The 27845-nt window shown below is 35.5% G+C and overlaps 1 protein-coding gene across 8 annotated transcripts in view; it reads right to left on the reverse strand.

Moving 5' to 3' along the window:
* Nucleotides 1-3577: 3577 nt before the first annotated feature.
* Nucleotides 3578-27845, reverse strand: part of NAALADL2 (N-acetylated alpha-linked acidic dipeptidase like 2) — a 1484447-nt gene continuing 1460179 nt past the window's right edge. For 5 of the 8 annotated variants that reach the window (XM_043473698.1, XM_043473699.1, XM_043473702.1 and 2 more), the window contains one exon: nt 20330-20845. In XM_043473698.1, coding sequence (XP_043329633.1) covers nt 20512-20845 — 334 coding nt within the window. In that variant the 3' untranslated portion in view covers nt 20330-20511. Of the gene's footprint in view, nt 10892-20327; nt 20846-27845 lie in introns of those variants that run through there. The other 3 variants (XM_043473697.1, XM_043473696.1, XM_043473703.1) reach the window with 3 other exon arrangements.

A 27845-nucleotide genomic window follows, 5' to 3' on the forward strand; every position in this document is an offset into this window, starting at 1 on the left:
AGAAGATTCCTAGTTTTAGTAAGAGAATCCAGAGTATTTACTATCACAAGGAAGAATTTTGAAGAAGAGCAATTTGGGCAAAAAAATATAACTGTAGTGAAATTCTATCTGTAAGCACTTAGGATGTCAGTGAATTCCTTCTAATAATGCCTCTTCCTTTATAAGATTAGTACAGACAAAGGAGGAAAGAGCAAATGAATTGGGTTTAAAAAATTGTGTTCTTTAGAAAGACGTATTAGGGTAGTGGTTATAAGTGTGGGTTCCAGGATCAGACCGCCTTATTAGAAATGTGTTACTTCAAAAATTTTATTTAGAAAACCAGTGAGAATTCCACAACGCACACACATGTATCCACCACCCAAACTGACTAGGGAGGATGTAAAGAAATGAGAAGAAAATCTGTTATAACTCTCCTCCATTTTATTGTATGTGCTTCAGTTCCTTTTTCTGTTTAAAAAAAAAAAAAGAAAGCAATAAAACAAAACAGTTATAGTGTTCTCTGTACCCCTATCCTTACCACTGTTTCCCTCCTACCATGAATCAAATTATTTACTTTTCAGTCTGTATTTTTATACTTTGAATACACGTTAGTCATAGGTATATAATTTTGTACATTTAAATTTTACTTTATGGTTAGAATCATATGCATATTATTCTGCAGAATATACATATGCATAATACATATTATTTTTTCAAAATTTTTGCATGTAGCATATGTATGCCTGGCACAATTGTAAGCCCCTGAAAAATGTCCGCTGTCATACGGGAACGATGTTGGAGATAAGAATGAAGGAGGAAACAGACAGAACAGGCTCCATCTTGAAAGCAGGACTCCATCTTGGGCCGGACTGTGGACTTTGAGCTGTATGTCCAGTATCTATGGAGACGCCATACCAACTGGAAAACCAGGCCCCTGGAAGAAAGAGCCCCAGGGCTTGTACCTAGACTCTCCATTGCCTAAAAGAATACCCTAAATATCTGTGTAACCAGATAGAATCATACATTCTATTATGCTTATTGGGGTATGACCACAGATCTATTGATAATTGTCCACTGTTAACTACCTAGGCTTAAGGCATATGAATCATGGGTTATCTTTGTATGTTTGTTTTCCTTTGTACAGACTAGTTTCAGGGAATTTGGGGAGGTGGGTTTGTGCATGTACACTTAGGGTATATAAGGTTTTCACAAAAACTGGTCAGGGTCCTTGGCTAAGAGGAGAATCTGCTTTGGGCCTGCTGGTGTAATAAACTGCACTCCACTATCTACACTGTCCTTCTGAGTGAGTCTGTTTCCCAGAACACATGACTACAAAAAGAACACCCTGCTTTAGCCTTAATGAGACTGAAGGAAGGCCCAGTGAGTTAGCTATGTAGACTGAACATTTGGTGCCTTTAAGCCATCTCTGCTCTGTCAATATCCTTGTGACAAATTACACTATTGGGAGTCCCTCTGAATCTAGTATTGCCAATAGTTAATCTGAAGTGTTATATTTTATTTGGCTGTGAAATCCTAGAAGAGTGATCCCCAACCTTTTTGTTACCACGAATTGGTCTCATAGAAGACAATTTTTCCACGGACTAGGGCTGGGGTTGAGGAATGGTTCAGATGGTAATGCAAGCGATGGGGAGCTGCAGATGAAGATTCACTAGCTTGTCTGCTACTCACCTCCTTATGTGCTGCCAGATTCCTGGCCACGGACCAGTACAGGGGTTTTGGGACCCCTGTTCTAGAAAGTAAAACAGTGTTAATCATCTTTATATCTCCAGCCCTTAATGCAGTATCTTGCCTAGAATAGGCTCTCTGTCAATATTTGCTGAATGAGTAAATGAGTGAAATCTGCTAATCATGCAATAGAGATCCCTTATCAATAAAGAACTGGCATTTTCTAGTGTATATTTGAGGGAGCAAAACTCCTTAGCATTAGAGTTGATACAAATGCTGTTACTTGATGTTAGAGCCTGGCATAGATTTTAAAGCTAAATGGCCTAAAACAAGGTCTGCATGTTTGAGAAAAGAATGGAAGGCAAAAAAGAAAAAGATGATAAAATCTTACAGTGTGTTTCTGATCAAGGCTTATTTCTGTTTGGGTGTAATATACAATACAGATAAATAAACAAAAATAAATTGCACAATTGTACTCATCTCACACATCTAGTAAAGTAATGCTCAAAATATTTCAAGCCAGGATTCAACAATACATGAACTGTGAACTTCCCGATGTTCAATATGGATTTAGAAAAGGCAGAGGAACCAGAGATCAAACTGGCAACATTTGCTGGATCATTGAAAAAGCAAGAGAGCTCCAGAAAAACATCTACTTCTGCTTTACTGACTATGCCAAACCCTTTGACTGTGTGGATCACAGTAAACAGAGGAAAATTCTGAAGGAGATGGGAATACCAGACCACCAGACCTGACTCTGCAGAAATTTGTATGCAGGTCAGGAAGCAACAGTTAGAACTGGACATGGAACAACAGACTGGTTCCAAATAGGAAAAGGAGTACATCAAGGCTGTATATTTTCACCATGCTTGTTTAACTTATATGCAGAGTACATCATGAGAAACGCTGGGCTGGAGGAAGCACACACTGGAATCAAGATTGCTGGGAGAAATATCAATAACCTCAGATATGGAGAAGACACCACCCTTATGGCAGAAAGTGAAGAAGAACTAAAGAGCCTCTTGATAAAAGTGAAAGAGGAGAGTGAAAAAGTTGGCTTAAAGCTCAACATTCAGAAAACTTGGCATCAGGTCCCATCACTTTATGGCAAATGGATTGGGAAACAGTGGCAGACTTTCTTTTTTGGGGCTTCAAAATCACTGCACATGGTGACTTGCAGCCACGAAATTAAATGACACTTTCTCCTTGGAAGAAAATTTATGACCAATTTGCTGCTGCTAAGTCACTTCAGTCATGTCTGACACTGTGCGACCCCATCCCTGGGATTCTCCAGGCAAGAACACTGGAGTGGGTTGCGATTTCCTTCTCCAATCTACACAGCATATTAAAAAGCAGAGACATCACTTTGCCAACAAAGGTCTGTCTAGTCAAAGCTATGGTTTTTCTAGTATTCATGTATGGATGTGAGAGTTGGACTATAAACAAAGCTGAGCACTGAAGAATTGATGCTTTTGAACTGTGGTGTTGGAGAAGACTTGAGAGTCCCTTGGACAGCAAGGAGATCCAACCAGTCCAACCTAAAGGAAATCAGTCCTGAATATTCATTGGAAGGACTGATGCTGAAGCTGAAATTCCAATACTTTGGCCACCTGATGCAAAGAACTGACTCATTTGAAAAGACCCTGATACTGGGAAAGATTGAAGGTGGGAGGAGAAGGGGACAACAGAGGATGAGATGGTTGGATGGCACCACCGACTCAATGGACATGAGTTTGAGTCAACTCCGGGAGTTTGTGATGGACAGGGAGGCCAGGCATGCTGTAGTCCATGGGGTCGCAAAGAGTCAGACACAACTGAGAGACTGAACTGAAAGATAATTCATTACTAATACAGACTAACAACTAATTCATTTTGTATATTTATAACAAAACACAGTATAACAATGATTTTCACCTGTATTTAATATTTGTAAATGGGCATTTTAAATATTACTGTGTCACTGCACATACACATTACATTTATGAATCAGAAAATATTCCTTAATAGATGCCTTCATTTCATAGTATTCAACTATGTGCAAATATTTAAACAACTAAAATATAAAATATTTACCTGTATTCTTAATGGATATGATGTACCAATCCATTTTTTTGTCACTCCAAATCACAATATACTTTTCTAAGTAAACCATATATCAAGTCATGTGAATAGTACATAAAATGTTGTAAAATAAAATCACAATTGGGTTAAATATAAAAAGCACTAGATTCTTGGTGGACATCCACATATTATAGAAATTAGGCATTCAACCCTATATAGTAATTAAGAAACTAGAGACACATGCCTCTAAATCAATCATCCAAAATCAGTCACAACAAAGACACTAATAATTAATTTCTTTACAATGAAAACATTTCCAAATCACAGATGTAATCTACTTTGAATAATATTTAACACTGTAACAGTTCAGTGCAATTTAATAATTGGGGCACCCCTTGAGAGAGATTTATTTTTTAATCAAACAAATTTAAATGAAGAAATTGTGCTCCAATTTTACCCAAAGTTAATTTCTAAATCTTTATAAATATTCTGCTTGTCACCATTCTTTTAAGGTTATATTTTTTATTTATTTTTATTATTTTTTATTATACAATTAAGAAATTTTACTCATTATAAAATTTCATGTATCTAAATATTGCTATACTGATGACATGGCTGAAACTATTTCATGTTCCATATTAACATTCCAAACACATATGAAGCTATCATCAATGATGTGCTGATTTTTCTAGATGTCTATAAAAGCAAATTAGCCCCTTAAAGTGTCTTAGAAAGCTTTTTTTCTTTTCTGAATACAACTGCATTCATATTCTACAAGTAGCAAGTCTGAATATGTGGGAAATATTTGCCATTAAACCTTCCTATGTGAAATGTAAATACAAAATCACCTAATAGAGTCCTATCTCAGCTTCTAATTGGAATTATGTATAACATCTTTGGAATATAATTATGTGAGCTACACTTAACCATCTGGGCACTTTGTTTACTGCAGACAAATTGCAATGGTGTAGTAAAATATGTTGTTTCTTATTAAACAGGTATGACAAATTTGTCTTTATAGAGAAATAGCATTTTCTCTGACTTTCAGAATAAGGTGGTCACTTGCAGCAGCTTGATATAAAAGGTAGACAAGTCAACATTAATAAAATACTATCACATATACTGAAAGCACGATTTAACAATGGCTAACAATTTCAGAAGATAAAACACTCCAAGGAGTGTCCACCTGTGTTATTATTATGTTGAATAAATAGTCTTTGAACAAATTAGAGAGCTAAACTTACTGAGCAGGCCAGATAATTAAATAATTACACATTTTGATTGAAAAAAAGATGTAGTTCATTAAAACAGAGACTCTAACTTCATTTCTGTAGCTAAGCTTCTGTTCCAATGCCAAGTTTGTACTTTAATTAGAACAAAAGACCAACATTAACTTCGATACAACATAATAATTCATAATAATGATTGTATATTAATCTCTTGAGCTTGCTGGAATATAGCACATGACATATGGCATGGTACAGGCACCTGTGTGATCCTTTTGGGACTGAGGTGGTGCATATTAATTAGCCCCTGGAAAATAAAATCTGCTTCCTTCTGAGAAAAGCTACTTCAGTGCTTATTGGCTTAAGACATCAAAGGGATTCGAAAGAATGTTGTTAGGTTCTGCCTACACATGTTAGAGCTTTGTCTAGATGTAGGCTCTGCATCTAGAATCAACTGCAATTAGCTGAGTTAATTCTTGACAGAGCCTGCTTAAGAAATTAGAGTAGTCATACATTTCTTTGGCCTTGATGACTGTATTTTGTCTAAAAAAAATAAAAATTGCCATCTTGGTTACACAAAACTGCAAAACTTTTTTTTAAATTTATTTATTTTACTTTACAACATTGCATAACTATTTTAATTCAAATACAAAATAATCTAACCAGAACATATTAAAATTTGAAGTAGCTTTTTCTTGAATGCTACCTGAAAGTGCCTCAATTTAATCCTTTGCCTTGTAAATTCAGATACCACTTGAGTATGAGATTCTAAATGTCTTTAAGAAATATGCCATCTCACAATCAGCCAGCTCTGAAGATTCTTGATGGCCCCAGGAGTGCTCAAGGCACTTCAGTGTACATCTTTGAAGGATAATGGAATGGTATTATGGAAATAAAATTCTGGCTGATTAACAGATAAATGTACATTGAAAAGACTAGATACTAAAATTAGTTTCTCATAGTTAAAAAAAAAAAGCCTGATCCCATTGCTAGAGTATATCTAAAAAGGGAAAACAGAACTGAGTGAGCATTGTGGTGACCAAAATAGGCTATGTTTAAAAATTTTCTTTTGCAACTCCTCTTTTAAATTTACCTCACTTGAAATTCTAAACTGCATAAGATAAACCCACTTAACTGAAAAGTATTTACACTTGATGGGGTGCTTAAAACTCTTGGAAGTTTAAGTTCTTTCTAAAGCAATTCTAATGAGTCTTTTTTAAGCTAGCAATATAAACTCAAGCAAGAAATACAAATTTACTAGTGCACCTAGGCAGAATATTTCTTTGCTCAAATATCACATGTCTATTTTTTCTCCTGTGTTGCATCCATGCTCCTGTAATGGAACTGTTAGGTTGCTGATCTATCTTTTGGGATGTATAGACCCATTTGCCTTCCACTCAACACATGGATTGGCAGTTTAAAATATAATTCTATCGAGGGAACTTGTAGTTAAGACACATTTAAATGGTCCTTTAACCATTCTGGTTTAAACCTTTAAACCAGATGACAATGCAATATCAGTGAAAAAGTTTAGTTTTTGGAGTAATTAATCACACATACCACAGAATGTCTCATGAGGACACTTTTGGCGAGGTCTACCAATTACGAAAATAGTTTTTCATTTCAGGCAAAGATGCTGACTGTAATAAAAGATGCTGATGGTAACAAATCATTTTATTTTCATAACACCTATCTTTGCAATGGAGAAACCTATTGTATGCTATACATTTAAAAAGTACATGTAATTTAAAATACATGTAATTTAAAAAGTCAATTAGTTATTCTGAGATTTAAGTATGATACAAAACTGAGGTTGTAAGTCCCAGCACTTGGTCTTCCCCCGTCATCTAGTTGTCATGATATTCTACAATGGTAGACTTATTTTTGTGCTCTTATTTACCTACTTATTTTTGTGCTCTTATTTACTTATCTTCTAATTTACCTACATATGTCCACCATTGTTGGGGTGGGCTACCATCATGAGGAATAATGTTGTTGGTTTCTTCAGACTCCTTAGTTCAACCAGTGAAGTGGCAGATGACATAGTCTGATCAGTTGTGCAGTAATACATTAAAAATTTCAATAATGTCACTTTCTGTAACTGATTCTTAACTTTCTGTGACACCCAGCATGAAGAACACAGGTCTGGAACCCAGGGGGCCCAGCAGAGACACATACATCAATCATCTTTATTAGCTATGGAACTTTGGGCAGTCACTCAACTAAATTTCCTCATCTTTTAAAATAAGTTGGCATGAGGAGTCAATTAGAAAAAAAAAGTACATTAAATTGAGAAATGTGCCTGACTTGTAGCAGGCACAGACTTAGATTCATCTGGGGCCTTTTTTGAGAAATACAATGGTTACTCTCTCTTTCTTTAAAATGCCATTATTAGCAAAGCTAGAAGTATCTCCTATTATTGTGACCCTTCAATTTTTTTAGTATGTAGCCACATGATGTTTTCTCAGGAGGACCCAGGATTATTGATGTAGATGAGAAATCATTAAGCATAAGGATCGTTTGGGAAATCTTGTTAAAAATATAGATTCCTAGGCTCCCTTCCCCAAAAACCACATTTTGAGAAATACAGATTTAAACTGCCAATTTAATGTAGGGGAAAATGCTCTCTTATAAAAGTATTTTGCTTAATACCCTTCTTCCTGAGCACTGGTATCATATAGAGACTCTCTCTACTTTCCCACAAGTACACAGGCTTGTGCCCTTTGCGTGAACTCCCTGGGACAGTTCTACTTGTTAGGTATATTGAGAGAATGAACTCGTCCCTAATTGAAAAAGCAGTGCTTCCAGCCCATCCAGCATCTGATATAATGACTAGTTACCTAGAATATAATGGAAAAGACCACTTAGAACTCTGTTATATGAGAAAACAAACAAGCTTAAATTTTAGCAGCCCTTCTGCTACTAACTAAAACTGCGACTCTCCCCCAATTCCTTGACCACTTTGTCTGCAGTTACTGTATCTGATGGGGGTGCTGATGCTTTCCCTGACTGAAGGTAATAGTCTCAGACTTGAATCAGAGTGTCTTAGGCTTTTTTTTTTTACTCTGGAATCTGTACTTTTTTTACAAAGAGCGGTATTCCAGGTGTACCCTGCCTGAACCTAAATTGCAGTGGTCCACATCTGCCACCTTTTCTTGGGGGAATAATCATTTATGATTCATTATGGACTGGCACAATGCTATGTAAGAAGGGTGGTGAGAAGTACCAGGCACCCAGATATTTCAGCAGTGATTTAACCTAACTACCAATTCATTGAAAATACTTATTAATAACTTGCATAGGATTTTATTTACTTGGATCGTTAGGGGAAAATTTAAATGACATAAATTTCAAGGAACCCTGAGGTAATCAGACTATAGCAGTAATGTTTCTAGTTAAGAGGTTCGTTTCAGTCAAAGATGAGCAGCATTTACAGAATTGGTGGATATCTGTTTCAATTATAACTCAATTTCTTAACATAATCTCTTAAATAGGCTAATAAAAACATGTTTGTCAATAATTAACTTCAGTTTCTGAGTATCAAATATCATATGATTTAGAAGTAATAAGTACAGAATATTGAGACTTTGATCTGTGCAGTGTGGGTTAGCTAAATACACAATCTTTCAACAAAAATGTGCAAACACAAATATTCATGTTCTCAACTCTATTGGAGTCTAAAGGAGTGAATTTACTTAGGATTTTGTTCTAAAATGATAAACTACCAAATCGATAATTATTTGTCTTTGTCTATTTTAAACCCAGCTCCAAAGGAAGAATTAAAATGAACACACTGAAATTTAATTCACTATTTCTGATCCTTTGGTACAGGGATTCTATTATTTGACCTGACCCAAATCTGTATGTGTATTCCTCTTGCCTCTTTTCTCCTCTTTTTCTGTGGAAGGAGAGAGGGTACTGACACCAAGGCATGTGGGAGTTTGGTTCTTTAGCCCCTTCCTGTAGCCACTTCTCAACATGGCAAATACTTTCAGACAAACACATGCATTGGTTAGAAATATATATTGTAAGGCAGTTTCCTTTCTTATGTAAAATATGTGCACACAAGCAATTCATTGAAACTGAGTTTCTGCTTGAATTACCTAGCTAATTGCTTCTATTCTCTTCTTTGCCTTGAGCACATAAACATTACTTATAGTAAGAACAGCTGACCCTTATAAATCAGTTAATCAATGCTGACAATTCTTTCCCTTTAACTTCAGTTTTCCTTTAAACTAAGATTAGGTGTATGTTCATTCATACACATAAAAGATTTAGACCTATAGGCACTATTTGTGAAGTTGCTTTGGAGGTGTGTGATAGGGACATGTGTTTGAATGTTGTGTTAGAGAAAAATAAACCACATGAAATACTCTGAAGATATGCTTCCTTAGAGAAATTGCTTTATCCAATACTAAATCAATTTCTAAAGGTAAGCTCAGACTTTAAACACTTAATGGGATTCTGTGGTTTGGGGAATAGTGGATACTAAGGCCATTCAGTGGCCTTAGTATGGAAAGCTTCATTTTCAACATGAGCGAGGAACTGAAGCATGGGAAAGATACACTCTTAAAGTAATAAAGTATTTTCTGCCTAAAAGTAGAAGCATGAATATATTATGTGTTGTCATCTCAATCACAAGTAAGGATAGAGAAGAAAAAAAAAGGTTTTTCATAGAATTAAGGAGCTTTTTTGTTGATCAAAACAACTATTTCATTCATCAGAAGTCCTTTTTGCTAGTGGCAGAAATAGCAATTTGATACTTTTTAAGATATTTTGGGTTTTCAAAGAGAAACTTTGCTACTTTCCTGTGGAAATTATATGGTATTCTGAGAAAACTGCCTTTCAGAAAGGAGTTTCAGAAAAGATACATGAATGAGGAGCAAAGTGAGATGCTTTCATTTTAAAGTAGCTCTATTTCAGTGCTTCCAACAGAAACAACACAGGAAGAAATACATATTTTCTCCCTCATAAGACATATATCACTCCTGAAATTTTTACAAAATCAACTGAGACAAATTAGGGGTTTCAAAGCTAGTCACCTTATAAGTGGTTAGGAAAAAAATTTACAATTAAATTGCTCTGTGCAGCTACCTTGCAATTTTCCCCTGGAATGTTTATGGCTCTTTTTTTTTAATTAATACTTAAAAAAATACATTTTCATAACCAGTGTATTACTACATCTAGTTGTGTTATAAACAGGCACTTCATTTCATAAAATAGACACATTCAAAGTGGTTTTCGTCAACCAATCACTCAGTCAGAATACTTGTTGTTCATATTGAATATTTGATAGTGAAAGTTAATCTGAAACCATATCAACTGTCCATTTCTATTACAGAAGCTAGGTCACTAAAGCTCTAACACAGGTAATCATTTCTATTCCTACATGTTTTATCCATAGGAACAAAGACTGTCCAGAACGTCTTTGAAATTTTTTCCCCAAATATTTTATATATATATATAGAAAAATACAGCAGATTTCTTTTTAATAGATAAATCTTAAGTATTATTTTCAATAACTTGCTTTTACATAATCAGAAATCTAGATATAAGAAAAATATTAAATGTGCAAAATGCTCTTTTTACACGTACATCAAAAAATACAAAGGAAGAATAGCTTTATACTTATATAAAAAGCCATTGAGGGGAAAAAGTCTTCCATGTCAGAAAATCTGGTGAGATTAGAGCTTTTTCTTGAGGAATTGTAAACAAACTTTTTAAAATGCTGAGAGTTTTCTCAGTTCTTTCCAACTAAGACACTCTCGAACACATCAAGTCCCGCTTTGAAGTAAACCTGAGCTGCATTAATGCTATTCAACACCTCTGACAGGGCTTCTTGAAGGGTCTCGTTTGATGCAAGTGACTTGCAGCGCTCCCAAGCCTCCAGGAGTATTGAAAACTGGCTTGTCTTCCCATCAAGGTGGTATAGGATATTTCTGAAAATAAATAAATAAATAAATAAAAAACACAGAATGAATAAATGTTTTAGGCACCATGCTATTTTTGTATCAAACATTGTAAAAAATATTTTCAAGAAACAGTGATGCTTTAAATAATTGAAATAATTATGAGAATACAATATTATCATTTTGAGGCCACTATTGAATGAATGGATTTGGACATTGATCATCAAAAGTTCCCTCTAGTGATGAGAGATATAGAACTAGACAGTATGTACCTCCTGATGGAAGTACACAATACTATCAATGAAATAAAGTATTTTTGCTAAAAAAAGAAAAACAAACAAAAAAACCCACTGAATCTGATGAAGCTTCTAATTGCTCATAAACACAAGGGACAGAAAATATAAAAATAATACTGCAGTGTGTCATCAGCAAAATACTGTGAAAAATTCTATAGGACAAATGGCCCAGTTTATTCAATGACCAAATTATAACAAGAAATGGGTGACAGAGGAACTACTAGACCAGGGTTTCTTAGCCTTTCACTATTGACTTTTGTTGGGGGTTGGGGCTGAGGTAGATAGTTCTTTATTGTGGCAGCAGTCCTGTGCATTGAAGGATATTTAGCACTATCCCTGACCTCTACCCACTGGGTACCAGTAACACCCCTCCTGTGGTTGTCCCAGTTAATTTGAACTACTTACTGTACCAGAATACCATCGACTGGGTGGCTTAAGCAATAAGCATTTATTTTTCACAGTTTTGAAAGCTAATCCCAAGATCAGCGTGCCAGTATAAACAGATTGTCAGTGAGGGGCCTCTCCCTGGCCTATTGCATGCAGACAGAGGGATCCCATGTCTTCTCTTCTTTTTGTAAGGGCTTTAATCCCATAATGAGGGCCCCACCTGTATAACCGAACCTAAGTTGAATTAGGTTCTCCAAAATATAGCCCCATTGAGGTTAAGATTTTAATGCATGTCTTTATACTGGGAAGACACAAACATTCAGTTCATAGCTGTTTTACAAACCAAAAGTGTCTCCAGACTGCCAAAATTGTCCCTTACAAGGCAAAATTGCCCCCAGTTGAAAGCTGCTGCTTTAGATTACAAGAAACAACAACCCATGTATATCTGTAAAGTACAAATTTTCTAGGTCTTTATTCAAACAATTTTAAAAATGAGAACTAGTATAAAAGTTAATACTAATTAAGGATTTGTTAATATTAACAAACAATATTTTAGGTATGATAATGGTATTATCAGTATATTTTCTTAACTTCTAGAAATACATATAGTAATATTTGTGAATGAAAAGTTACTACAGTTAAAATTTGCTTCTAAATATTTGGAAGGAAAAAAGGAGAGTGGAACTTTGGACATCACAGGTAGAATAAGATTGACCATTAGCTAATAATTGTTGAAATGGGTAATGTATTCATTATCCTGTTCTCTTTCTTTGTATGTGTTTGACATTTAGAATATCTTCTCATAAGTGTAGAGTATGTAATATGATGGTGCTTTGAAATTTATCCTAATATCTGAGAAAGAGGTATTTGGCCTTGGGCAGGTCTAAAGAGATTCCTTTTATTAGTTGATAAGTAGAAAGAGATGCATTTTGGTAGAGAGGAATGGATTATTGCATCATTTGACTTATTTCCAAAAAAAAAAAAAAAACCTATCTGAGCTAGCTGAAATTCCATGCTCTAATATGAGAGGCAAATATATAAATAATTAAAATAAGGTCGTTGATTGTCATGCTAGACATGTAAAGTCTAGTGATAACAGATGAAGGATTGCCACTGGCAAAGTTTATCATGGAGAATACTTCATCTTGAAGGATGATGGGAACTACCAGCTATAAGGGCAAAAGAAAGGAAATAAGCTAGAAAGTGGATATAACACCATATGCAGGAGGAATTAGCATATGCAGAGGTATGGATTTATAAGACAGCTTACTATTCTTAGTGGATCAGTGCCAGTGCTTCTGTATGATCAGGGCACAAGGCCAGAGTGGGCAGCTATAGAAGAGTTGGGAGAGCAAGCCATTGGCCACATCATACCAGGCCTTCCATACCAAGCTAAGGAGGTTATACTTTTTCTTATGGGCAGTAGGAAACTAATGAAAGTTTTTAAGAAAGAAAGAAAGTTTATTTGACTTTATTTTGGTATAGTTACTTTGGTTATAATACAAAACCTAGAGAACCACTTACTGCAGATGAGCAGTGAACAAAGATGTCAGTGACGCTAGTAGTAAAGAATCCACCTGCCAATAAAGGAGACACAAGAGATGCAGGTTTGATCCCTGGGTCAGAAAGATCCCCTGGAGAGGAAATGGCCACCCACTCCAGTATTCTTGCCTGAGAAATTCCATGGTCAGAGAAGCGTAGTGGACTACAGTCCATGGGGTCGCAAAGAGTCAGACATGATTGATCAAATGGAGCAAGGATGCATGTTAAGTTTGAGATGGTGGAGCAAGGGCCACAGCATAAGATTTAGTTAATTTATAATTATCCCTAGTACTGACCTAGTGGAGAAGGGATAGGCTACTCACTCCAGTATTCTTGGTCGTTCCTTGTGGCTCAGCAGGTAAAGAATCCTCCTGCAATGTAGGAGGCCTGGGTTCAATCCCTAGGTTGGGAAGATCCCCTGAAGAAGGGAAAGGCTACCCACTCCAGTATTCTGGCCTGGAGAATTCCATGGACTGTATAGTCCATGGGGTCAGAAAGAGTTGGACATGACTGAGCGACTTTCACTCACTAGCACTGATCTCAGTTTCAGATAGAATTCTGGATCATTGTTTCCTAGCTGATCAAGACTCCACTACTTGAGCCTCTCCTGAACTTCATAAACTCAATAATGAAGCCTATAATGTTAGTGCAAATTACATCAATTAGGTTATTTTGCATTCTCCTGTACTCCGGTGGTGAATGGACATTGAAATCTGCTTACTCACTCATGACAGAACCCTACAAGTTATCTCTTTTCCTTAAGTATCCAACTGGTCTCTGAAGATACTCACTCTTCCATCTTTTTCATGTCTTTTTGTCTCTTATTGGGCCCTGATCCCAATATTTTCAAGGATAAATTATGATATCATTGCTTTACATGTTTGAGTTGAGAAATATGTTACTTTATCAAGTCTATATATGTTACTTTATCAAGACCAACCTAGACACCATATTAAAAAACAGAGACATTACTTTGCCAGCAATGGTCTGTCTAGTCAAAGTTATGGTTTTTCCAATAGTCATGTATGAATGTGAGAGTTGAATTATAAAGAAAGCTGAGCACTGAAGAATTGATGCTTTTGAACTGTGGTGTTGGAGAAGACTCTTGAGAGTCCCTTGGACTTCAGTGAGATACAACCAATCCATCCTAATGGGAATCAGTACTGAGTATTCATTGGAAGGACTGATGCTGAAGCTGAAACTCCAATGCTTTGGCCACCTGATGTGAACAGTTGACTCTTTAACTCTTCTGTTTAACCCTCATCCAGAGGCTCTTTAGTTCCTCTTCCCTTTCTGCCATTAGAGTGGTGTCATCTGCATTTCAGAGGTATGCAGATGATACCACTTTGTATTAAGGAAATTTGTAGTCATAAAACTTTGTATTAAGAACATATATTCTCTCTAGATATGGGAGGGGAAAAAAAAAACATCTTCCAAATGGAGAGGCAAGTTGGTCATGAGCAATGCTTTAGCTATGAGAAAGGAAATGGCAACCCACTCCAGTATCCTTGCCTGGAAAACTCTGTGGACAGAGGAGCCTTGGTAGGCTATAGTCCATGGGTTCGCAAAGAGTCGGACATGACTGAGCAACTTCACATACCCTGAGAAAAATGTGGATTCAGTTTACAAGGAGAATATTCCTTGAAATAGAGATTTCCGTCTTGCTATTTCCACAACCTTCATAAAATTAAAGAACTTTTCAGAAGAAGCCACTGTGCTGTGTTAAAATAATCATGTAAAAATATGTATATACATAGACTTATGTATACATGTGTTTTATGAGTAAAAGTTTTTACTATATAAAACTGACAAAATAATGAAAATTAGCAAAACACCTAATGGAAGTTTCCCTAAACATTCATTTTATATTATTAAGTTGGTGGGCGGGGGGGTGTGTGGCTAAAAAACCCTGCTAATACAGAGGAACCTTGATACAAGCATGGAATTTTCCCAGAAGAAGATGAAACTGCTTCAGACAGTCATATGTATTCTCCTACATGACAGAGGCTATACACAAGTCACAATTTTCATGTTAACATAATCCTTAATTGCCATAGAAAAAGGAGTGGATTTTAGTGTCAGGATACCTGTCAAACATTTTTAAATTCACAGTAAACCATTTAGATAAATTGATATATAAAAATTGGTTTAGTGTTTTGACAATAAAAGTAGTTTAAAATATATTTTAATTAATCATTTAAAAAAGTATTCATTGTAGACAACTTATACCGCTTTACTACTAAGGGTTACTAAGTTAGTGTAAGAAAAATATTTTATCATCTCATTAATATTCATAGTTTTGAATTCTCTTCCTCTACTTTATTAGTTTCATGTTTAATTATAAATCATTTAATGGCAAATATATTTCTGGAATTTAAGAGTGCAAAAATATTTTCAAAAGCTGTACCAAATACTTCCATTCCTTGAGGGTATGCTATTCAGCATGCTGACAAAGATATTGTAATCATTGTTATTCAGAGCTGCCCTTTAAATGAGTTGTACCATTGCAATTAATACATTATGGGAAATACGTTTAATGATTTGGGTGCTGTTATAGTGACTATTCCACATATTCAAAGCCCACTAGCATGAAATATATTCCTAAATACACATTCTATGGTTATTAAATGTTAAATGTTATTAATATTCAGTTTAATGATAATATATTAATAAAACATGCTCATAAAGGTTATAGGATTAATCCTTCAATGACAGTTCATTTAAGCACGAGCACAATCTCTAATATATTTACATAAAACTTCAGCCATAACTAGTATAAAATATTGAGAAGAGAGATAGTGTGGAAGAATAAAAATTCACAGTAGATAAAATGTTTAGGTCTAAGTACAATACATACAACACTGTGGTTTTTAAAAAACTGGAAAGCAATACATATAATCCTTAAAGACCAATGCAATGGAATCTGCAATGTGCCAACATTTGCTTTTTTCTAACTTGTAAGCAGCTCAGTAATACTTTTGTAATGACTGTAAACAAGCCATGTGCATAGAAATGAGTCCTTTTTGGTTTGTGAAAATTCTACAGGGAGCTAAACACACTTTCCATATGCTACATGATTCAAGTAGTAGGCTGTGGCAGCTATTATGTAAGATAAACACTCATATCCATTTCGAGCCAAACTGGATACAAATCAGCTTAAAACTACAGACACTTAGATTCTGGTTGAAGATAAGTGACTAGTATTCTTTCATCATAGTTTAAGAGAGAAACTTCATGTAGGGTAGTTGCTGACTTAAGGAAATTGATCTTTATTATAGTAGAATTTATTTTTTACTTTGATAGATTGTTTTACCTTAAATTGAGGAAAACAAAAATACCTTCTTTAAGCTTTCATGAGAAGGATAATTTCACCTATTGATTTTTCAGAAGCAGCTTATCTTTTTACTAGTTCTCTTTTGCATACTAAAAACCATTTAGCTTTCTGCTAACAGAAAATAAAGTTCAGTATTTGTAGATCTTTTCCCAAAATGTATCATCACATTATTTTTGTTGTATTATTTGAATGGAAGACCAAAAAAAAAAAAAAAAAACACACACACACAAAACCCAGCCACATATGTGTCTATATACTTCTTAGTTCTGAGACATTTCTTACATATTCATTCATTGGTTAAGTACCCTTGGGGAGCAAAACTGCTACTATATCATGTTTTTAGTATGCAAGTTATTCTTACCTTTGAAAATATTTCAATTAGATCAGTGTTTGTTATGGAAGCTTCTAAGCCAAAAGGTCTTTTTTTTTTCCCATTTATTTTTATTAGTTGGAGGCTAATTACTTTACAATATTGTAGTGGTTTTTGTCATACATTGACATGAATCAGCCATGGATTTACATGTATTCCTCATCCCGATCCCCCCTCCCACCTCCCTCTCCACCTGATCCCTCTGGGTCTTCCCAGTGCACCAGGCCCGAGCACTTGTCTCATGCATCCAACCTGGGCTGGTGATCTGTTTCACCCTAGATAATATACGTTTCGATGCTGTTCTCTAGAAACATCCCACCCTCGCCTTCTCCCCCAGAGTCCAAAAGTCTCTTCTGTACATCTGTGTTTCTTATATTCTCATGTTATATGACCAAAATTGAACCTCAATTAAATGGAGTTAAAAAATGTCAACAGTATGCATCAGAATATTCAAATATGTTTCTCCTTCTCATGTATAGAATCATATTTTTCAGATTAGGAAAGACTTGGAATTAACCAACAGCCAGTCAAAAGGCACATGTCTTGTAGGAAAATAGAGTGGAAAGAAAGTGAGAAAATACCCTTGAAGAGTTTCAATGTCAAGAGTCTGTTCTTTACAACCACAAGGAGTTACATGCCTTATTGAACCATTCCTGTTCTTAAACCTGCTTTAGTTCAATTCAGAAGTTTCCTGGCAGAAAGAATGGACTGTGTTATTAATTCAATAAATCACCATCCTATTTGCATACACATAACATGCATTTCAGTATGGCATGTAGAGACATCAGACCTAATTAAAATATTACTTAATTGAAATCATTTTAGTAGTTATCATGTTTAAAATAACATTAATTCCACCCTCATGCCTACCTTCTCTCATCTGTAACAATTTGGATCTTATAAATGTAATTCATACAGTCATCCTGACCCACACACAACACAAAGAGACTACTAAAAGGAAAGTGTAATGCATTATTGATGACACTAATGAAATTACAACACACATCACTCATTTTAATGGGTCTGTTTCAATGACATATCACGGTGACCAGAAAGTGCAGTGCCAAACTCAGAAACCTAATTAATAACTCCCAGCAGCATCAGTGAAGGAGATGAAGCATCTTTACTCAACTGACAAATCTTTTCCACTCAGCTAAAGCAAAGGAAAACTGAAGAAAATGAATTTTGAAACAAAGGCATCTAAAGTCTTCATGAGTCATTTCCTTGCGTGTGAATTAGCAAATTAATGATGGAAATGATGACTCTCTTTCAAATGTTCCTTTTATATTCATAAATGCACAAAGGATGCCACCCATTCTAAATGTGAATTAATATTCATTAGACCCCATGTCGAGAAAGTCCTAAATGAAATCACACTAAATAATAAGTCATGTCTTTTAAAATTGACTGGGTATGCATGTGGAATGCAGAAAGAAAAGGTCAGTTCAGTACCTCACAATTGTTGCTAACTCTTTTTAGGGATTATATGAGTTGTACTCCATAATTAACAGTGGATTACTGTATTTATATCAACATTAGAAAATATTATGTGACTTGGATACTCTATCCATGAGAAGTCACAGAATACCTGGCTATACTATTTATAGTACAAATGTCCATTCAGCTAAATTTCAATATGGTCTATACTAGCAAAAGCATCAATGAGAATTAAGGCCATTGTTGATACTGTCAAGCCGTAAATTCACTTTGCAGAAAACTGAGGCAGAAAAACATGTGTGGTAGATTGTTTGTTTGCAAAAATGGCTACAGTTGTTCTCCCTGTATGCAGGCTGCTTCAAAAAGTGACTGCAGTTCTTTCCAACAAGAGGTGGGGTCTACAATCAAGAAATGGGCCAAAGAACTAAACAGACATTTCTCCAAAGAAGACATACAGATGGCTAACAAACACATGAAAAGATGCTCAACATCACTCATTATCAGAGAAATGCAAATCAAAACCACAATGAGGTACCATCTCACGCTGGTCAGAATGGCTGCTATCCAAAAGTCTACAAGCAATAAATGCTGGAGAGGGTGTGGAGAAAAGGGAACCCTCTTACACTGTTGGTGGAATGCAAACTAGTACAGCCACTATGGAGAACAGTGTGGACATTCCTTAAAAAGCTGGAAATAGAACTGCCATACAACCCAGCAATCCCACTGCTGGGCACACACACCAAGGAAACCAGAATCGAAAGGGACACGTGTACCCCAATGTTCATCACAGCACTGTTTATAATAGCCAGGACATGGAAGCAACCTGGAGGTCCACCGGCAGACAAACAGATAACAAAGCTGTGGTACATATACACAATGGAATATTACTCAGCTATTAAAAAGAATGTATTTGAATCAGTTCTAATGAGGTGGATGAAACTGGAGCCTATTATACAGAATGAAGTAAGTCAGAAAGATAAACACCAATACAGTATATTAACGCATATATATGGAATTTAGAAAGAGAGTAAGAATGACCCTACATGTGAGACAGCAAAAGAGAGACAGATGTAAAGAACAGACTTTTGGACTCTGGAGGGGGGAAGGCAAGGGTGGGATGATTTGAGAGAATATCATTGAAACATGTATATTACCACATGTGAAATAGATCGCCAGTCCAGGTTTGATACACGAGACAGGGAGCTCAGGGCCAGTGCACTGGGATGACCCTGAGGGATGGTGTGGGAAGGGAGGCAGGAAGGGGGTCCAGGATGGGGGACACATGTACACCCATGGCTGATTCATGTCAATGTATGGCAAAAACCACCACAATATTGTAAAGTAATTAGCCTCCAATCAAATGTATCCTGAATAATCTTATTGATTATATAGCTATTAAAAATAGACCATATATTCCTTAATAACTATAGATACAATTTTATTTGACTGAAAGGATTTAGAGAATTCATTCAGTTGACATTTGAAATAGACTGTATTAAGGTAAAAAATGCATTATTCCTCTTGAATAGAAAGCACCTTATTCAGTATGATTTGAAAACTTAAAAACCGATAGAACATTAAAATGTTCACTAAATTTTAGCTAGAAGAAAAAAATAAGGACCAAGTAGAATAACTGATCTACTGAAGCTCTGAATGATGATCACAGAGGTTGAAGGTATTTAATGAAGGAATGTACTAATGTAAAATTAGTCATAAACACTTGAAAGATTACGTTTCACATTTTATAGAATTGTTATATGTGTTATTAAACATTCACTTTGAAAGTGTAACAAAAAATAATATTTTAAAGGAACTCTGTTCCTTAGCTGTGTAAATTTGCTCACAATTTATTTTTGTATTATAGCTATATTATTGCTTGTCTAAGGAAACAGGAATGCTGTGTTTCTACCAGTAAACAAATGGATCCCAAAACAATTTGCTATGAAAATATTTAAAAAATAAAATGATCTGATTTTGAAATACTATTAAATTTTCCAAAATCCAAGTACCAGATAGGCAAATTTCTATTTTTTATGTTGAAATTGACCATTAAAAAAATTAGATTGTGAGTAAATAGTAGAAATATCAGTCCTTTGCTTTGGGAATTCAAAAACAATAGGCATTCACCTGTGCTCTCAGCCATGGGTGTCAGAGGGTTGAAGAGGGTCCCCAGGTACCTAACTCAAAGAAGGTGTACATTTGGTTTTATCAGTCAAAGTTATTTATATCTAATTTGAGAAAAAACATACATTTTTTGATAGTGGGTACATACATAAATATACTACTACATGTAAATGAAATGGTTTACAGAAAAACATTGAGAATGTGGCAGTAACCAAGGGAAGCTGAGTATCATAGAGCACCAAGTTTCTGCTATAGCAGCATATTTAGGACATTGACATTTCAGATACTCCCACTGTGACCCCTTCCCTAAGAATACTTCAGCACCACTGCAACTTTGCTGCCTCTTAACATTTGCTCTGTCATTGCCAGAATCTTGATCCACAAGTAGCATGAATAATCTTGAACTGCTCGTACATCTTTGCCTCACTTCTTTCAGATATGAAGTCCTGGGAGAGCTCATCCAACTGGCTGAACTTAGGTCATGTGCCTGTAATCTAGGAAGAAAATACCTAGATTCAGTCACCTGTGGAGGAGCTAAGCCCTACTTTCCACCAAGCTCATTATAAGGAATTTCCCACTTATAGGAAACAAAGACATTTTTTTTTAATTTAAAAAATTTGAAACCAGAACTCAATATCGACTATGTTAGTGATGGGAAGGGAGAGTGTATTTCCACAGGGTTCTCTTGGAATTATGCTGCAAATTGCTGTTCTACTATATTGCAGTTTTCCCCTTCATGTTAAATGTTTGCAAGTACTCCTGTAATATGGCGGCAGTGTTTATCAAATTGAGTATATACAAGAATAAGCTGAGGCATTTTAAAAACTGCTCAAGGGATTCAGATGCAATGAGTCTGGGATACCTCATCGGAGTACACATTTTCATCCTGTGCTCCCTTACTTAAACCTGCTGGGTGACACCCATGCATACTCAGCAACTCCCTCCAGTGAGTTTTATATTTACCAAGAGGTCTTGGTTTGGCCTCAAACTAGCTTCTTCCAGTGACATGTTATTATCTACGGAATTACATGATTTATTTAACATTATGATAAATAATGACATATTGAGTGTGAAAGAATCATTCCTGTGAAACTGAACCTGAATGTGTTGGAAAGATTCACAAAGATTAAGTGACACAATGGGAGTGTTATTGAATTACATGTAAAGAGATAACTGAACATATCATTAGCAGGGGAGCAGGGAACTATAGTGACAATGGAGAAAGAATCTGCATTTAGATTGTTTTGCAAATGCCTATTTATTTCTCCAAAATGAAAAAGCTGAAATTGGAAATCTCAGATGATGTATCGTTAGTGTGTGTGGCTTAAACAGGAAAGTAAATCTAGAATTCCAATTCGCATAACAGAACTCAAAGAAAAATCCTTGGTCCTATATCAAAAGATTGGTGATGAAGTTTTGAGTTAAAAATAAACTGCTTTTTCTATCATTTGACCATTTACTGGTTCTGACTGTGTCAGATGAAGGAATGTTTGCCCTTTGGGTATTAGTCAGAACTTTACTGTTAAGAACTATAAAGACATAGGTATCATCTTGAGTTTCAACCATTATGGACCGGTCATTGTGACTTAAAGTATGAGGTTGACAATGGATTGGACTATTTCAGGATCCAAAATAAAAGGTTTTTCATGATTTAGATTCCTATGTATAGACCTCACTTAGATGTTTTAGCCCATTCTCTTAGTAATAATTTATAAATTTCTTGAATTAATCAGTGGATGTATAAACCAAACTGTCAAAATCAAAGGAGAAAGTCATAATTATTTGGCTTTGCTAATTAGAGTATAATCAACCCGAGTAATCCCTTCTAAATTGTATATTCTAAATTCTCTAGTTTTCCTCTTTATGGATCAAAATTTTTTAAAAAATTAAGTTTTCCTTTCGCTTGCTGCTCTAGACTGTGTGATCTCTGAGCAATGACCCAATATATAAATAATCCATTAAATTATACTAAAAAATTAGAATTTATGGGCATTTTTCATAAATAACTCTGTTGTTGGATATTTAGTTCTTTTGCAAGATATATTAGTAAGTATAAACGTCTGAAATACAAATTACTTTTTAAAGTAATTGACTTTATTCAGTGAATAATGTTAATCTGTAGTTACCTTTCTTGAAGACTGATATTTAGTATATGCAAAAAATAGTACATTCAGTTTTTAACTGAACCATTTTGGGAGCTATGGCCCTAAATATAGAAGAAAAGTAATTGGTTATTTCACTGCAGATCTGGATATAAGTCATCTTGAAATTTTGTTCTATCCTTAATGAATGTTCTGGCAGACATATTAATCCAATATTTTAAAAAACAACATCACTAAGTGAATCCTGAGCCATATAAAAACAAGGCATTTAGTAGTAGGTATGTCTAAATTGTGTAAATGTCAGATAGTCTGTGAGGTGGTTGTTTAATTTCATAAAGTACATTAAGATGATTAAATCACATGATTTTAAAGAGTTTTGATATTTTTAATACCTAGATAAGACAGATTCAAAACAGTCTACATTTGGATGGAAAATAGAAGAATATAGCAATTACTATACTAATCTCATCATACCTCAGAAAATCTAAGAATTTTTAAGTATAAGTTGATAGAAATTAAGGAACAATAATTACCTTGACAGCTCAATTTATGAAATACTTATTAAGCACCGAGAACTATATGGAATACAAATGAATTACAAGAGTGGTCTCAGTTCCAAAGAGATTTTGCATTTTGAGTTAAGTGGGAAGAGTAGAGTTTCAGAGCTATTGTCTTTTGCATATGAGGCTAACATAGTAAAACAAAACAAACCCTGATATTCAAAAAGTCTACCAATTTTCTTGCCCGCAAAGACCTCAAAATGAAAAAAAATTTAATAACTGTATATTTTATATTCCGCTGGTGGCTCAGACAGTAAAGAGTCTGCCTGCAATGCAGGAGACCTGGGTTCAATCCCTGGGTTGGGAAGATCCCCTGAAGATGGGCATGACAACCCACCCCAGGATTCGTGCCTGGAGAATCCCATGGACAGAGGAGACTGGCGGGTTACAGTCCATAGGCTGCAAAGAGTCAGACAAGACTGAAGTGACTTAGCACACAGACCCACCCCCATACAGTCAGTGAACTTTGCTTTTCCTCTTCAATGGAATTTAAAAATAATTCACTTTCTAATGAAGATAAGTTCTAGTGAGAACAATTACTATTGGTAGTATTGAGCAGCTATAGATAAATGAAGACTTTGAGGATTAAACTACACTAGTTTTGCCCTCCTGTGCTTTTATTAATGCATGAAGTATCAACTCAGAGAAAATCTTACATCTGAAGATAATGTGGAAACATTTCTTTTTATTCTTGCTGTCTAAGTATTTATCACTTGTCTATACATTTTATATATGTGTGCATGTGAATACATATGTGTGTATTCATAAATGTATGTGTGTAGATAGATATGTAATTTGTGCCACACTGGATGATGAAGAAAAAAGTCTAAATTTTATATCTACCTCCTATATCATATAACTGAATAGTAAGCTGGTTGTTATAGTATAAAATATTACATTTATTAGTAATATAAATCAGTAAGGATAAAAGACAATGAAAACTAAACAAATGTATTGTGTTCTAAGAGATAAAGGTCTAATTATGTTGTTTTATGGGCACCGGGGTAATTATGTAAAGATAGAAATTCCCATGTTACTTACAGGCTGTGGAAGATTTCCATAACAGCCTATCTTGATATCTGTTCTTAAATCACACTCTTTTCTCCAATTAAAGGGTCATCTCCAAATCTTAACCCTTATTATATTTGTTTTATCAAAATAGGACTTTATTTACCGAAACTCTGATTACATTAGTAATCACCCTACTTGCGTAATGTGAGGTTAACTTAGATATCTAAGTTTATATGCTTACTGTTTCTTTGCCCTACTGCGTGAGGAAGAGCAATTTAAAGAAGCTAAATGTTTGAAAAGAAAACATGAATCACATTTAAGAAGAAATTATAGGAACTTTCCTGGTGGTCTAATGGTTAAGACTATGCTGCCATTGCGGGGGGCGTGGGTTAGATCCTTGGTCAAGGGAGCTAAGAACCCATATGCCACATGTCTCTGTCCAAAAAAAAAAAAAAATCCAGCCCAGCATGTCAACTCTGATTTAATAAACAGTAAAAAAGAAACTATAAAAAGTAATTTCAACAACAAAGAAAAATGAAAAAATATGAAAGAAATACTAAATGATCAGTATAAAAATCTTGTCCGAGTCTAAAATCCATGCTGTTTCTCAGGATACTAGTTAGTCTTCTTTCCTATCACCACCACTGCATAGCTCTGTGATACATGGCACATTAAAGTTACTTAATTTCTTTGAGATTTTTCTTCCTTACTGGTAAAATGGGAAGTATTATTTACAGTCTAGAGTTTTTGCAGTAATTAGCTAAAATATCTAAAGTGCTTAAGTTGGGCCTGGCGTATACAATAAATACTTTATAAATAGTAGCTATTCTTATTTTTTCAGCTTTTAAAATTTTATATTGGAGTGTAGTTGACTTATGATGTTGTGTTAGTTTCAGGTGTATAGCAAAGTGATTCAGTTACACATATATATGTAGATACCTCTTACTTTTCAATTTTTTTTAAATGGTAGCTATTGTTATTACTTTAAATTTCTGGGTTTTCCTTCCTTGGACACATATTATCTCCTCCCCTTAATTCTCATCTAACTCTGTCCTTAATACAACAGAGCTGTGAGATCATCAAATAGCTTCTCATACACGCTAGAGTTCATCGAAAAGGAAGTTTTAGGGAACAAGGGAAAGACAGCTTCTAAGGGTTTGCCAAGAATATATCACCTCTTGCAAGTACCTGTACCAGTAAACCATCTGCCTTTTAATTATCAAAAATAACACCCATTCACTTTGCTGTATACATACAACATATATGTATATGAATGACTGTTTAAAAAGGTGTTTTTCAGGTCAGAATAGTCACATGGCTGGTAGGGACAATACATGGATACACACGTGTATGTGCAAATGTTTTGCTAAACTGTGTTTTAGACTATTAGAAAAAAATGTATCTTGGTCCATTGGTAGATTAAAAAAGCAGATTCTTTTTACTTGTAATGCTTAGAGGATTATGGTAAATCAATGAATAAAAGTTCTATATTTTCTGATTTGATATATGTGAGGAAATCCAGCTACTGAATCTGTGAGGTACTAATGAGAGCACAGGTTTCTTATGGTCTGGAGAACCAGAACACAAATTTGATGAATTTCAGAAAGGAACACACCCCTCATGTTTTGTCAACAACTGAAGGCAAACTTTGTTGATTTACCTCAGTGCAACATAGCATGGTTTCATCATGTTACTGTTTAAACACCATTGTACTCTTTGGAGGATACTTGTCTCTCAGGCAGAACTCCTCAAGAACAGAGTTTCTTGTTCACTGTGGATTTCGCCAGGTGTCTAACAAGTAGATATGGAATAAATTTGATGGTATAAATTTATAATGGTGAAAATAATTGCTAATATTTGTAGGTAATTTAATGTATTGTAGGAAATATGCCACCCAAACATACCACTTTAGCATAAGAATTATTTTTTAATTGCCTTTGCTTTTTGCTTCTCTTCTTTTCCCAGCTATTTGTAAGGCCTCCTCAGACAGCCATTTTGCTTTTTTCATTTCTTTTCCTTGGGGATGGTCTTGATCCCTGTCTCTTGTACATTGTCACAAATCTCTGTTTATAGTTCATCAGGCACTCTGTCTATCAGATCTAGTCCCTTAAATCTATTTCTCACTTCCACTGTATAGTCATAAGGGATTTGATTTAGATCATAACTGAATGGTCTAGTGGTTTTCTCCACTTTCTTCAATTTCAATCTGAATTTGCCTTAGGAATGTTATAGGAGTTTTTTTTTTTTAATTATATTTATTTATTTATAAATGATTAATGATTCCTTTATAATTTTGGTTTGATTTCTGCCATATACCAACATGAATGAGCCATAGGTGTGCATATGCCCCCTCCCTCTTGAACCTTCCTCCCTCCTTCCGCCCTTCCCCCTGCCCCCAGGCTGTTACAGAGTCCTGGTTTGAGTTCCCTGAGTCACAGAGCACATTTCCACTGGCTATTTTACATAGGGTAGTGCATATGCTTCCAGTTTAGCATAAGAATTATTATGATCTGAAAACAATTGAGAAACAGTAGACAGAAAGCTATCTTCCCCTAACTCTTCATCACTAGAGATGAATCTATATTCTCATCAGCCCAGAGACACCATCAAGAGGAATGTACATAACAAATCTTACTAAAATAGCCCTCATCAATTTTTAGCTTCCCCCAAATATTTCCATCCTTCTAAATATACCCATCAAAAAAGCAAGAGAGTTCCAGAAAAACATCTACATCTGCTTTATTGACTAGGCCAAAGCCTTCGACTGTGTGGATCACAATAAACTGTGGAAAATTCTGAAAGAGATGGGAATACCAGACCACCTGACCTGCCTCTTGAGAAACCTGTATGCAGGTCAGGAAGCAACAGTTAGAACTGGACATGGAACAACAGACTGGTTCCATATAGGAAAAGGAGTAGGTCAAGGCTGTATTTAACTTATATGCAGAGTGCATCATGAGAAACGCTGGGTGGGAAGAAGCACAAGCTGGAATCAAGATTGCCAAGAGAACTATCAATAACCTCAGATATGCAGATGACACCACCCTTATGGCAGAGAGTGAAGAGGAACTGAAAAGCCTCTTGATGAAAGTGAAAGAGGAGAGTGAAAAAGTTGGCTTAAAGCTTAACATCCAGAAAACTAAGATCATGGCATCTGGTCCCATCACCTCATGGGAGATAGATGGGGAGACGGTGGAAACGGTGTCAGACTTTATTTTTGGGGGCTCCCAAATCACTGCAGATGGTGACTGCAGCCATGAAATTAAAAGATGCTTACTCCTTGTAAGGAAAGTTATGACCAACCTAGATAGCATATTAAAAAGCAGAGACATTACTTTGCCAACAAAGGTCCGTCTGGTCAAGGCTATGGTTTTTCAAGTGGTCATGTATGGATGTGAGAGTTGGACTGTGAAGAAAGCTGAATGCCAAAAAACTGATGCTTTTGAACTATGGTGTTAGAGAAGACTCTTGAGAGTCCCTTGGACTGCAAGGAGATCCAACCAGTTCATCGTAAAGGAGATCAGTTCTGGGTGTTCATTGGAAGGACTGATGCTGAAGCTGAAACTCCAGTACTTTGGCCACCTCATGCGAAGAGTTGACTCATTGGAAAAGACCCTGATGCTGGGAGGGATTGGGGGCAGGAGAAGAAGGGGGCAACAGAGGATGAGATGGCTGGATGGCATCACTGACTCGATGGGCATGAGTTTGAGTAAACTCCGGGAGTTGGTGATGGACAGGGAGGCCTGGCGTGCTGCGATTCATGGGGTCACAAAGAGTCGGACACGACTGAGCGACTGAACTGGACTGAAATATACTCTTCC

This window comes from Cervus canadensis, chromosome 7 (genome assembly GCF_019320065.1).
Source record: "Cervus canadensis isolate Bull #8, Minnesota chromosome 7, ASM1932006v1, whole genome shotgun sequence".
In the NCBI taxonomy this organism is placed as follows: Eukaryota; Metazoa; Chordata; class Mammalia; order Artiodactyla; family Cervidae; genus Cervus; species Cervus canadensis.